The sequence below is a fragment of the Sinocyclocheilus anshuiensis genome, unplaced genomic scaffold (assembly GCF_001515605.1).
Source record: "Sinocyclocheilus anshuiensis isolate Anshui unplaced genomic scaffold, SAMN03320099.WGS_v1.1 scaffold517, whole genome shotgun sequence".
NCBI lineage: Eukaryota > Metazoa > Chordata > Actinopteri > Cypriniformes > Cyprinidae > Sinocyclocheilus > Sinocyclocheilus anshuiensis.
Window position 1 is genome coordinate 1905910 of NW_015536535.1, and position 14224 is coordinate 1920133.

At 36.4% G+C, this 14224-nt stretch overlaps 1 protein-coding gene across 1 annotated transcript in view; it reads left to right on the forward strand.

The window, feature by feature from the left end:
- The window catches only part of sh3d19 (SH3 domain containing 19), a 22650-nt gene extending 14599 nt beyond the window's left edge, over positions 1-8051 (forward strand). Inside the window, exons 9-20 of the mRNA XM_016496018.1 lie at positions 1001-1089; positions 2604-2644; positions 2854-3094; positions 3182-3250; positions 3385-3528; positions 3629-3704; positions 3963-4093; positions 5166-5236; positions 5397-5623; positions 6962-7008; positions 7548-7734; positions 7865-8051. Coding sequence (XP_016351504.1) covers positions 1001-1089; positions 2604-2644; positions 2854-3094; positions 3182-3250; positions 3385-3528; positions 3629-3704; positions 3963-4093; positions 5166-5236; positions 5397-5623; positions 6962-7008; positions 7548-7734; positions 7865-7881 — 1340 coding nt within the window. The 3' untranslated portion in view covers positions 7882-8051. The remainder of the gene's footprint in view (positions 1-1000; positions 1090-2603; positions 2645-2853; positions 3095-3181; positions 3251-3384; positions 3529-3628; positions 3705-3962; positions 4094-5165; positions 5237-5396; positions 5624-6961; positions 7009-7547; positions 7735-7864) is intronic.
- Positions 8052-14224: the final 6173 nt, after the last annotated feature.

The window sequence follows — 14224 nt, forward strand, 5'->3', positions numbered from 1 at the left end:
GGTGTTTACTGTTTTATTTATTTTCTTTTTCTGCTGATGGCCGGCGCTCGACTTGAAGCAGCGCTGCTTAGACCGACGGGTGTGTGTCATCAAAGTACTGCGAGAGCTATAAGAGCGCTCGGACGTCTCCTTATGCTTTCTCTCGCCGTACTTTGATGTCATACACCGATCGATCTTCAAGTCGAACACGCCTCTTTACTCTCGCGTGTCACATGACCGAGTGTAATCTCCATGATATTACTGTGCTTGATTGGCCAGCCAACATGCCTGACATAAACCCCATATGGAATCTATGGGATATTTTCAAGAGAAAGTACCAAGTATTGAGTGCATAAATGAACATACTTTAAAGAACATTAAATTTTCTGTTTTGCAAATCCTTTTTTTGATTGATCTTAGGAAATATTCTAATATTTTGAGATACTGGATTTTTGACTTTCATGAGCTGTAAGCTCTAATCATCAAAATTAAAACAAAAAAAACTTTTGAAAGGTTTTACTTTACATGTAATGAATCTAGAATATATGAAAGTTTCACTTTTTGAAATAAGTTACAAAAAAAATTACAATTTTTTTGAGATGCACCTGTATATTTTAAAAAGTAATTTATTCCAGTGGTGGCAAAGCTGATTCTTCATCAGCCATTACTCCAGTCTTCAGTGTCACATGATCCTTCAGAAATCATTCTGCTGATTTGGTGCTCAAGAAACATTTCTTATTATCAATATTAAAAACACTTTTTATATATTTTGTGGAAACATTATACAATTACTGTCACTTTTGCTCAGTTTAATGCATCCTTGTTAAATAAAAGTTTTTTTTTTCCCAGAAGTCTTACTTACCCCTAACTTTGAACATGAGTGTATATGTTTTAGTGTAACCAGCAGTGAAGTGATGAATCAAAATAATACTAATATAATAATATTAGAATAAATTAATAATAATCTACATAAAATATGATGCTTTATTGCATCGTAAATGGATGGATTACTGCTTTTCAGACCCTGAAGAGACGGCAGATGTTCCACCACCTTTACCTGTGCAGAAACCTGTGGGGGGCCCACCTACACCTGCTAAACCTTCTCGCAAAGTAAGACCTTATACAGCTGCCTCAGCTGGCCTTTCCCAGCAAGCAACAGCTGTGCAACAAGCACCAAAGCAGTAGGCGATTAAAGGGTTAGTTCACCCAAAAATGAAAATTAGTCCATAAATTACTCACCCTCAAGTCATCCTAGGTGTGTATAACTTTCTTCTTTCAGACGAATCCAGTCAGAGTTATATTAAAAATTGTCTTTGATCTTTCAAGCTGTTGGCACTCAGTGGGTGTTGCAGTGCATCAGTCCAAAAGAAGTGAAATAAAAAGCTCCCATCCATAAAAAAAAAGTGTCTCACACGGCTCCGGGGGGTGAACAAAGGCCTCCTGTAGCGAATCGATGCGTTTTTGTAAGAAAAATATCCATATTCAAAACGTAATAATCACTTTAATGTAGCTTGTGCCAACAGTTGTGCACAGAAGCAGCTCCGGGAGGATGACGTATGAGGTCAGCGCTGCGCATGCGCCAGTGAGTCTCGTGAAAACCAATGTTTGTTTACAGGATCAAAGGAAGCAAAGTTTCCTTACTTTAGCAAAGGAAAACTAGTCTCCTCTTGGCTTATATCAAAATCCTCCGACATTCTTCTTTAGTGACCGTTGTTTTGTTTTGATCTCTCCCCTGCGCTTCCACGTGCGTCACTTCTGAGCGGCTCATGCGCAACGCTGACATCCTACGTCATCCACCCGGAACTGTTTCCGTTTACAACAGTGAGCGCAAACTAGATTAAATTGATTATTACGTTTTAAATATGGTTATTTTTCTTACAAAAAAGCAACAATTCACTTTTTATGGGCTAATTTTCATTTTTGGGTGAACTAACCCTTTAAGATAAAATGCTGTCTTAAAATGTCAGCAGAGCTCACAAGATCAGTTACCAGACTCTTTAATCTGCAGATTTGTGACATTTAAAAAATAAAAACTTTTGACATTTTCCAGAGAAGTCAAAGAGAGCACAACGAAACAATAGGGACTTTGCTTGGTTTTCCTTTTCCTCTCTTTCCTCAGGCCTGAAACATACTCTGCAAGTACATGAATGCAGGTGCTTGACTATGCATGCTCGATTTTGAGTATGTGCTAGCTGACTACTTTTATGGCCACTTCAAGTCAGATATTGTCATGATAAAGCAGCAGTTTGAAGACAATCTTGCTGAGCAAGTTAGATCTTATAAGTAATGTTTACAGCTAGCAACCTGAATAATAACAACATCCTGTTTAGTATTGAGGTTGTTACTCCCACAATAACACACACTTGCAATACATTGGCAGAGTATCTACGTCTGCATTTGTGTAATTGTGTAAAAATGTTTCTGGCATTTAGCTGTTAGAAAAATCATTCCAAATGTGAAATGTGTTCCAAATATATCTTTATCTGAAACAACTGTCAAACCATGAAAAATATAGTTTTATTCTCTGATTTATTCTGTACATACATTATCAGTGCACACATTGTTTTTAAACAAAAACCTTCTCTTAAACGTTGAATATTAACTCTTTATTGTTTTCCCCCCAGGACTCCTTCAGTCTCTCATCTGATATGTCTCTTCCACCACGGTAAATGAATCCTGTTTTTATTCAAAGCTGTCCTAGTTTCGCTCATTCAACCTTCTAAACATGCCTTTATGCATTTCTCTTTTCATGGCTGGTTGGTTTGGGCAGTATCAGCCTAGGAATTGTTAGAGTGAATTGTTAGCGTTTTAATGCGACAACATGTGGTCTCTTCTGGTATTGTGCCCTTAAATTCTATGTTAATAATATTTCAGGCCCAGTGGAGGAAAGGTTCTGCCTCCACGACCGCCACCTGCTAAAACAGGCCCAGGAAGACCTCCTCCTCCACGGAGAGATGGCTCCCAATGTCGGCCCTCAGATCCAGGAGTTTCACAAATAGTGCCATCAAAAGAACAGCAACCTCAATGGCAGCAACAAAACCGTAGAGCTTCAAAAAAAGGACCTGCCCTTCCACCGAGACCCAACCCTGGACATCGTCTTTACAACAAATACACTGTGAGATGTTATTTTATTGATTTAATGGTATTACAGAGGAACTGGACAAATTAATGCAACTCTGCCCTACTCTTTTGGTTTACACAGCTTGAGATCCCCCACGGTATTGCTGAGTATGACTACAATGGCACTAACACTGGGGAGCTCTCTTTTCAGGTGATCTTAAAGTCAGTACATTCACATTAGCCCCATAGTGCCATCTTCTCAAGTTACGGATGCTTTACATGTTGTTCTGCCAGCGAGTTTCAGTCGTGAGAAATTTAAGCATTTCCATCCTTTATCTCCTTTAGAAAAATGAAGTCCTCGTCTTGCTTGAGGAATTAGACAGCAAAACCTTTGAATGCCAAGTGGGAAACGCTAAGGGCACAGTGCAGAAAACACATATGAAGATTATTACACCCTTAACAAATATACCCAGCAATCCAGTACCTCAGGTAATTAATATTGATATTGTTTAATAGCAGATGTACTGTAGTAGTATTATCCGTCTTGTAATGTCAACATGCTATCATGGCTCTCAATGTGTTTCTACAGAAAAAATGTTCCTTTAGTGGTATGGTGGAAAATACTGGATCTTTACAAGTGCAAGCCCTGTATGACTTCACTCCAGGTGAATATAGATAGACAGTTGTGTTCTGTGTAAGAAAACAAAGGGCCATTTTCCAAGGCAAGCATAATTTAATAAGGCTATGAGTAGTGTTTTGTTTATTGTTTTTGCTAAGAATAGTTACGATGTGTCTGTGAAATCCTTCCCCCAGGTTGTTCAGACTAGTAATTAAATATGCGTTTCTCCTTTACATTCACAGTCAGAGGCAGTTGTGAATCTGCTCCTATAATAATCATATGTTGTCCTGTGTTTGTGTCTCAGAGGGGCCTGGAGAGCTGATGTTGAAGGCTGGTGATGTGGTGTCTAATGTAGAACAGCTGGATAGTGAGTGGTACATGGGAACATGCAGAAACATCACTGGATTCTTCCCCATTAACTACGTCAAGACACTGGTAAATATCGTGTATGGAATTTTTGACAAATATAGTAGACAATGTCCCACGACTTAAAGCATTAGAAGGATTTGTTTTTTTTTGTGTGAGAATTATTAGATATGTTGAGTAAACTTGATTAACAAGATTTAAACAAAATATTTGTCTTTCCCTTAAAATTGTGATTATTACCTGTCCCACCCATGACCTTCTCAACTGTACCTAACAAACTATCATGCAATAATCTATTTAACTGATATTCTTTGTAGATAAAAAGTCATTTTTATTTATTAAAAACAATTCATATTTTTTGTAGTAATATTTATTGTGTCCCAAATTTGCATGCATAGTTACTCCAAGATTTCCACCAATTACATAAAAAATACACAAGTGATTATTGTGTAATTATTATAATTTGGACCCTTTCTACAGCAAGTAAATGTAAACTGATTCCTTTTTCTAATTTTTACAAATATTGTTGTGTTGACAGCATTCTCATGCTCAACTATTCAACCATGTCATTCAAGTTATTGTAAGAAAAACCAAAAAAATCTGTTTTTACAGATATAATAAAACTAAAAAAGTTTTTTACAGTTTTTTATCTTACAAATTGTACACTGAACAAAATTATAAACGCAACACTTTTGTTTTTGCCCCCATTTGTCATGAGCTGAACTCAAAGATCTAAGACTTTTTCTATGTACACAAAAGGCCTATTTCTCTCAAATATTGTTCACAAATCTGTCTAAATCTGTGATAGTGAGCATTTCTCCTTTGCCGAGATAATCCATCCACCTCACAGGGCAAAAACAAAAGTGTTGCGTTTATAATTTTGTTCAGTATATGTAATTAGTATTGATGTATAGTTAATATTTAAATTAAGGAAATTACAAGATCACACAAATTGCAAGTTGCAAACAATTATTTATACATGTCTCAAATTTAGTTAACAGGGTTTCAAAAATCTCAGCTCATATTATTTATGTACTGAGGTTGACGTGAACATTTCCTGAAAGTTAAGCATGTATATTCAGGGATCATAAAACTGATTAATCTCTGCCATTACCAAATAATCTTTTTTTTTTCTCTCCAGAACAAGCCTGGTACATCTGCGCCAGTATCCAGCAATGAATGGAAATCCAAACCATCTCCTGATCCTGTGAGGTAAGTCATCCTCACAAGATTGGACTGTAAAAGCTCAAACACAAATTAAATGAACTTTTTCTTTTCAAATCTGATGTACTGCAATGTTAGATTGACAAAAGTACTAGGAACCAGATTACATGACAATGACTAATATTTTATATCCCTGTATTTTCTTCAGAGGCCCAAGGTGTGTTGCGAGGTTTGACTTTGAGGGAGAGCAGAGTGATGAGCTCTCATTCTCTGAAGGTGATGAGATTCGGCTTAAAGAATATGTGGGAGAGGAGTGGGCTCGTGGGGAAGTGAATGGCCATGTTGGTATTTTCCCCCTCAACTTTGTGGAAGTGCTTGAGGATCTTCCTCCAGTCCCAGTGCAGAAATCTGTTCCGAATAAGATTGCACTGCCTGGTAAGAGGCCAAAACAATATATCTATAAATTATACACATTTGATTTAATGTTTAAAGAAACATTTAGATCCTATTGAATTTTTTTTCCACCACAGAATTTAAAAAGGTTTTTAAAAATGTGAAAAAAGTGTGATGAAAAAAAAGTCACAGTTCCGGTTTTAAAAAGTCAGAATTTCAAGATATAAAGCTCAAAGAAGGACAAAAACACTATATCAGAACCTAACATTAGTCCATACTGAACAGACCAAAATTTAAGCTTTGATTTGTGTTACTATGCCTGAAATAGTAAAACAATCTTTGCAAAGAATACAAAGCTTAGAAACATGCCCTAGTGACATTGTGTATTTGGGTGTTTCTTCACTTATGGGTAGAATTGGAACCTGTAAACTCTCTCTTAAAAATGACATGCATCACTTGAGAATTCTGTCATTTTCTAAAATGTCATAAACATTTCCACCACGATGTCATTTCCAGCACACCTTAAAATATGCATTGTATTTAATAATATTCTGTAATTGCAATTGCCGTGATGGAAATGTGATTGATGCAAAACTTTTTTTGTACAATTTGGCCAAATTATAGCTTGATAGGAAATAACACACAATAAAAATACTGTTCACAAATGATATTCATCTCAAGAATGTTAACAAGTACAGTGACTTTTGAAAACCTTTATTATAGTGGCGATATTGTTGATTGTGGTGGAAATTATGTCATAACCACACCAATATGTAACAATACAAACATTTATGTGAATATTTTTCATATTGAAAGGGATTGTTTATTCCACCCATCATGATAGGTTATAGTTTATGATGGATTTTCACATTTTAAAACTAAAGGACTGGGACAAGGGTAAACTGCCAAAATCTAGACATAAACGGCTTTTGAAAAGTAAAAAAAATAAATGGAAGTCTGGTAAAAAGTTTTCTGGATAATTTAAATGTGACAAAGGTTGATATTTGTTTTAAGAAACAAAGCATTAAAATACCGGTTGAAGAAACACCTATTAATTACTATAGAAGTGCATTCTACATGGAAAATGAAACCCCACTTGATTGAATATAGTAATGCCTCTCCAGTTTCAGGAAACATGGAGCACATTCAGTTTACCCTAGAACTGTCTGTAATCCAGTCACTTGTCGGTTTCTAATGCACCAACAACACCAAAACCGTATCAGCATAAGCGTCTCTGTGACTCAACGAGTGGGCCGCTCTCCCTATGGTGGGAATGTGAAGAATTTGCCCTTCTGTTTGTGTTTCATTAAGGGCTATATGAAACTGACCTGTTCATGTTTTGGGCTACAGATCTAATATATGTTGCGTATCATTTCTCAGGAATGGCCGGTTCACCTAACACACGGATGTCTTACAAAGCCACTAAGGTATCTTCTCCCAACTTGTCACATTTGATCTTTCCTGTAGTAATGCAGTGATTAAAGCTGGCATGAAATAAAAAAAATCACCTGTTTATTTTCTAAATGCATTTAATAGATGATATTGTGAACAGTTCATTCATGCATATGTTATGAATGTAATGTGTAATCAAAATGTCTTAACTTTGGCTAGTCTATATTGCTCTCTGCAAGTATACTGTATATATGCAGATAAAGTTTGACATACAACTTAATATAAAAGTCTGGATGATATAGTTGTATTTTGCGATAAAATAAAAAATCAGGTAGTTGAGATTTGCTTTATATGAGTGTACTGGATGCATGTATGCAAATAAAGTTGGATATAATATCCAACTTGATATATCCAACTATTGATAATACAGTTGACATTTTGCGACACTGTAAACTATCACTCAGCTGAGATTTGCTATATAGTATGTATTGCTTTATGTGAGTGTACTGTATGCTGGGCAGGCAGGTAAAGTAAGATGTGCTATATATTCAATCTTTTTCATCTGTGTCTACAGGTTGAATCTAACGGTGAAGAGTGGGCTGTGGCACTGTATGACTTCACAGCAGAGACAGAGGAGGATCTGCCCTTCCAGCAGGGAGACAGGATCCTGGTCACTGCTCACATAGATGATGAATGGTGGAGCGGACGGATCAATGGCAGAGAAGGCTTCTTCCCCAAAGCCTTTGTAGAGATTGTTACAGGTGAGATTATAAAGTGACTGCAGGCCTCTAGTGGACAGAAGCTGGAAATACACTTTCAGTACTTCAGTTTATATTCACTATGCAGTTTAAATAATTATCTTTTTAATACTTTGTCTTTTTCTCTGTGCAGGTGGGAGAAAATGGTAATGGAATGAATAAGCAGAGGCAACCTCAGAAGCAGTGTTTTTCTTCTTCTTCTCCTTCTTCATCTTTTTTTATTTTTGATTCGTTTCCAGTTTATTTTAATTGCGTTTGTCTAATATATTTATAAATGTGAAGTCATTGTTGATATTCCATTGTATCCTAAAAATATATTCATGAACTGCTATGGACTTGTTGTTTGTCTTATATGTACACTCTAAAACAAATCTGTAAAAATAGGGCACAATATAATGTATTACTTTGAATTACCGGATTTATTTTTATAGGTGTTTTACCTGTATTTTGAATTTTGCACTTCATTGCATTGTGTTTTAGGGTTAATGGAAATGTCCATAAAATGAATGGATAATGTCCCAGTAATAAGCTGCAGTAATAACAGATTTATTTCCATTTGAGCTTACTTTTCTGTATACAGTATTAATGGTTTTATATACAGAGAGCAAATAGTATGTATCACTTTACATTTTGAAGCAAGTACAATATCCAGTGCCATCGTATGTTCACACTGACTTACACATTTGCTTGGCTAATATAGCATAAAGTGGTTCTCAACTGGGGGATTTAAGAGAACTACCAAGGGGGCGCAAGATGAATGAAAAGTGTTTAAATTAATAAGTTATTATGAATCTTAATCTAAAATGCTAAAACACATAAAACCAAGATGTAAACCAAAATTAAATGTATTTTTATTTTTCCTCAATTTTAATTTTTCAACCATTTTTATTGAATAACACAGGTGCACAAAAATGGGGTATGGAGTATATGCTGTGCACAAGGGCCTATCCGTGGGCGCCATTTTGCCGAAATCTGTGAAATTCTTCAATAAAACAGAAATAATCAAAAGGCTATTTGTTAAAACACAAAAAAGGAGATTTTATTTTTATTTAACCTTTTGTTTAGCTATTTCAATTAGTAAACATGTATTTTATTATGAAGTGAGTAGCCTACAACTGCTGCTCAGCCTTCGACACAGTCACATGACCAAAATGAATAGAGGAGGGAATGGAAATGTTTTGGGGTGCAGAACAGAAAAAGACAAAGGCAAAATGAAAAACAATGCATTAAATGAGAACAGTGAACAAACAGATTGGTAAGCCTAACCTATCAGTTTTTTTTTTCTTCTTATTTTGTCATGAAGTCAACATTTAACGTCGTTGCTTGATTGATGTTTATTTCAGTTCATTTCTGAGTGTTTTGTCGCTCAAAATATAAAAAAGTCATGGTATGTTTGTGAATTGGCATTTTACATTTACATTCAAGAGAAACTGAAGAGATTGTTAACAGGGATACAAACTAGCAACCTTTCCCCGAAAATCTCCATTTTGAATTCAAAATAGGTCATTTGTGTGATTCATATAGAAAATGGGTTTTTGAAAACTGGTGCAACTCCATACTTCAGTACAAACCAATGCTGAACTTTAACAATAAGTGATGTTATAATAGTGATATAATGTCTAAATATAAATCCAAAGCAAAACACTTGAAAATAATTATATTTGGGAATGGAAACCATATGGTGGAAACGGCACATGAGCCAGTAATCCTCTGCAGCCATCTACTGGTTATAGTGGCAATATTCTGTCATTTTTAAGTGTTTTGAAGCCCACCTACATTTTGGTGAAACCATATGGCAAAATATTTCATTGTCTAATGAAAACAAATTAAAGATGTGGGCCATAATTTTAAAAGCTACTTTTACAAAATCAAAACAGGCTAATCACCCAAACAACGTCATACCCATAACATCTTAGGGCTGCTTTCTTCAGAATCATAGATATAGTGCCAAATACCTCATGATGTGTTAAACCGATAAACTCTTATTCAAAAAGACTGGCTGCTTTATTAAAAGCAACGATGTTCCCGTTTTACAGCACATTCAAAACCGTAAATGCACTCCAAAAAATACGACCAACATGGTAACTACTTTAGCTATGAAGAACTTAACCTGGACGAGAGCAGATCAATTACACTTGCAAAAATTACATATGCAGAAAGCACATGCTTTTGTGCTCAAAATGAGCTTAAAATGTGAAATAAGTCTAATTAGACATGGGAAAGACTGATTGTTTTTAAAAGCACAAACATAAAATAACATTTGAAAAGTTTAAAATTGTAACTACAAAAATAAAATAAAGAATTTTAATTAAAACTGCTCTATGTTCTCACATTTATTTTATCTTTGTAATGTGATAACATTATATGGAACACACAACAAATAAAACAAAAAATGGCTTGATAAATGGTTTGTCTTCATCTGGTATCTCAGCTGAGACCTGTCCACTATGGGTGACCCTACCTGTAGTTGTGAAGTACCAGTGGTTTAGCTCTCAACACGCTAACAACTGCACAGAAACCCTTGGGAAATATGTCAACGCACAGGAAACCACCCAAAACATCATAATAACCATGCAACAATGCAATAAAACATTCAGAAGAGTCAAGCAACTGCAAAGCACCACGCTCACGACCTCTCAGAAAACCTTGGCAAATGCATGTCAATGCACAGGAAACCACCCAAAACATCCTGACAACCTTGTTCCAATGTGCTGAAAAAAAATGCTTAAAAATACTTACTCTACAAACTATAAACTTACTTATACTAAAACTATTTACAAACTTAACTGTATATATGAAAATATATGTAAATGTATATATTTAGATACTGTGATGACACTGTTTCTGGTCTTCTTTTTTCATGGTTTCTTCAGGCAGGGGCTCTTTACTGATGTCCACATGGATTTGAGGAGCGAAGCTTCTGCTGGTTGTGGAGAAGCTCTCAGTGATCAGGATGCATCCATCTCCAGCAGGGAAGGGCAACTCAGTGTCTCCCACAGTCGCTGCTTGATCTTCAGTCCCAGCTCAAGGCTGTAGAGACGGTGCCTACCACAGCGTGTCTTCATCATGGGCTCTGCCACAGAGTGGTAATTGTCCTGGTAAATTGCACACTGTAGCTGTGGATAGAGACAGGCTCTTCCTGCTGACACAAAGGTGCTGGACACACGTCTACTGTAGAGACTGAGGCTGCTAGAATGATGTTGGGAAGGACAGCAGCGTTTTTCAAATAGCTCTCCTCCAAACCATTGGGTCTTCGAGCTTTCACAGAGATGCAGCTGTAATTGTGACCCAACCTGATTACACCTGCCAGTTGTGAAAGATCACAGAAGCCTTGACTGGAAGAGACACCCCTCAGGTATGAGGGAAGAGCCCTGGTTCTTCTCAGGCGATGCTGCTCCATGAAGATGCCTGGAAAAACACTTCAAAAATTGGACAAATTACTGAAACTTACCAAACTGAAGTGTTGTGAAGAGCTTGTAGCACATGTGATCGGGCTTCGAGGCTTCAGGAACAGTTGTGTTGATTTTTAAATGTAAACTCGGACTGCTGTACTGACAAAGAATGCTGAGGCTCATTTAAATGTAAACAACACTAAATATCAGCAGCATGAGCACTGTTACATGTTCTATATAATTATTAATAATTTATGCATTTAGCAGATGCTTTTATCCAAAGCAACTTACAGTGCATTCAGGTTATACACTTTTTACCAGCATGTGTGTTCCCTGGGAATTGAACCCACAACCTTTTGCACTGCTAACACAATGCTCTACCACTGAGCCACATTAATTCTCTATTCAGCTTCATTTATACATCTACAAATATATATCCGTATATGTGTGTATGATACATGATATACAATGTCTAAGGCATGCTCCTGATGAAATGGTAGATGGTGCCCTGGGGGATCCCCACTAATCAATCAGACCTGGATGAGGGCATCAGTGACCTCCTGGACAGTCTGTGGTGCTACTTGGTGGCTTAGGATCTTCCAATACATAACATCCCAGAAGTTCTCAATTGGATTCAGGTCAGAGAAACATGAGGGCCAGTCAATTGCATCGGTGCCTAATCATCAAGAAACCGCCTACTCACTCCGGCCACATGAAAACGGGTCCCACTGCACCTGCGTAAGGTCTGACAGGATTTCATCCCGGTACCCAACAGCAGTGAGGGTATGGTTGGCTAGCACATGGAGGTCTGTATGACCTGCCAAGGATATTCCTCTTCAGACCATCGGTGGTCCACCACCAAACCCGTCATTCTGGATGATGTTGCAGGCAGCTTAATATTCTCTATGGCATCTCCAGACTTTTTCACGTCTATCACATACTCAATGTGAACCTGCTCTCAGCCATGAAGAGAATCGGGTACCAATGGTGGGTCTGCCAATTCTGGTGTTCTCTTACAAATGTCAATGAAGCTACACAGTGCTAGGCTGTGAGCACAGGTCCCACTACAGGATGTCGGGCCCTCATGCCACCCTTATGGAGTCTGTTTTTGACAGTTTATTCAGAAACATGCACACCAGTAGCCTGCTGGAGGCCATTTGGAGAGCTCTGACAGCACTCCTCCTGTTCCACCTCACACAAAGAAGCAGATATCAGTCCTGCTGCTGGGTTGCTGTCTTTCAACAGCCTTCTACAACTGTGCTGGGAAACACACCAAACCTCCTTGTGACAGCACATATGGAAGTGTCATCCTGGAGGAGCTGGACTACCTGTGCAACCTGATTGGGTTGTAGGTACTGCCTCATATCCAGCTAGAATTTAAGAGCGGCCTGTGAAGGAGCATTTCATTGGTTGTGAATCTACTGAACTAATACTGACAGTCTATGTTTTGAGTCATTTTGCTCTGGGAAATATCAAGTCCAGTATCTGATGAATTAAATAAAAAAAGTGAGATTGAACATTTGCTTGCTTGTAAATCAATGCATATTTTATATCTGCATCTGCTAATCTTAATCACTAGTGCTGGCTAGTTGGTGACTAATTGATAATTCATATGTGACCCTGGACCACAAAACCAGTCATAGCACGGGTATATTTGTAGCAATAGCCAAATAGTCAAAATTATAGATTTTTCTTTTATGCCAAAAATAATTAGGATATTAAGTAAAGATCATGTTCCATGCAAATATTTTGTAACTTTCCTACTGTAAATATATCAAAACTTAATTTCTGATTAGTAATATGCATTGCTAAGAACTTCATTTGGACAACTTAAAGGTGATTTTCTTGCACCCTCCGTTTTCAAATAGTTGTATCTCAGCCACATAGTGTCCTAACCTAACAAACCATATGGAAAACTTATTTATTCAGCTTTCAGATGATGTATAGATCTCAATTTCAAAAAAATTTACCCTTAAGTTATGACTGGTTTTGTGGTCCAGGGTCACATATTTTTATTATTCAGACTTGAGTTCTAACCTATAAACTTAATCCAAAGTGTGTCTCAAGTCTTACTCTCCTTTAAATAGTTTTTTTTTCCCCAGCTAGATGGAGCATGTAAAATTGGGGGGAAAATATGATAATTCATAAAAACTTGGCCATCTGAATAATTTTGACAGATGAATGATGTTAGATGAATCATACTATTTTAAAATCAGGGTTTCTACGGGTCTTAAAAGGACTTAATTCACCCTTCAACAACTGAAGGCCTTAAAAAGGTCTTAAATCATAGCAGAAAATCTTATATTGATAAAGTCATGGCATTAAATGTTGCATGTTCTCCTAAAAATTAATATCTTCTTCAGTATTTTTTGTCATTTTCCAATACAAATATCAAGATACATTTACTTGAGATGCAAAAAGAACAAATCTGTAAATGGGGTATGAAGACTTATTTTTCCTTTGAATTAGGTTGCTTTTCCTAAAGCTGTCGGTGGATATTTGTTCTTTTAAATCAAAGACATTTTGATTGATTTCACAGAACAAAACAACTATGTAATCAATTATCTTTATTTAAGAATGTTTAGACATTTGCACTGTAAAACAAGGAATAATGGATTTTTTTTTGCAGTGTGATCAAAAAGTACAATAAAAGTTAATTTCATAGTCAACTGGTTGGGAGCAGAGCTATTCAATCTCTAATCTTTTTTTTTTTTTATTAATTGAAGAGTAATAGAGATTGATAAGAAGTTGTATTTTTAGTATTGCTAATACAACTCATTGGGTGCTCCCTAGACATTTATATTTAGAGAACATATGGACATATTGTCCAAACAAATGATCTCTATGAAGAATTTCAGGTTTCAGGCCCCACCATAGCACAGAAACTGCACTTGTTAAAATTACAAATGACTTGCTTCTTGTGTCAGACCAAGGCTGTATCTGATTTGTATCGTGAAAAGCGCTATACAAATAAACTTGACTTGACATATTGTGTTCCCTTACTTCTTAAATTTTGGTCTTAAAAAGGTTAAAGGGGTCATAAGATGCTGCTAAAAAGAACATTATTTTGTGTATTTGGTGTAATGAAATGTGTTTATGCG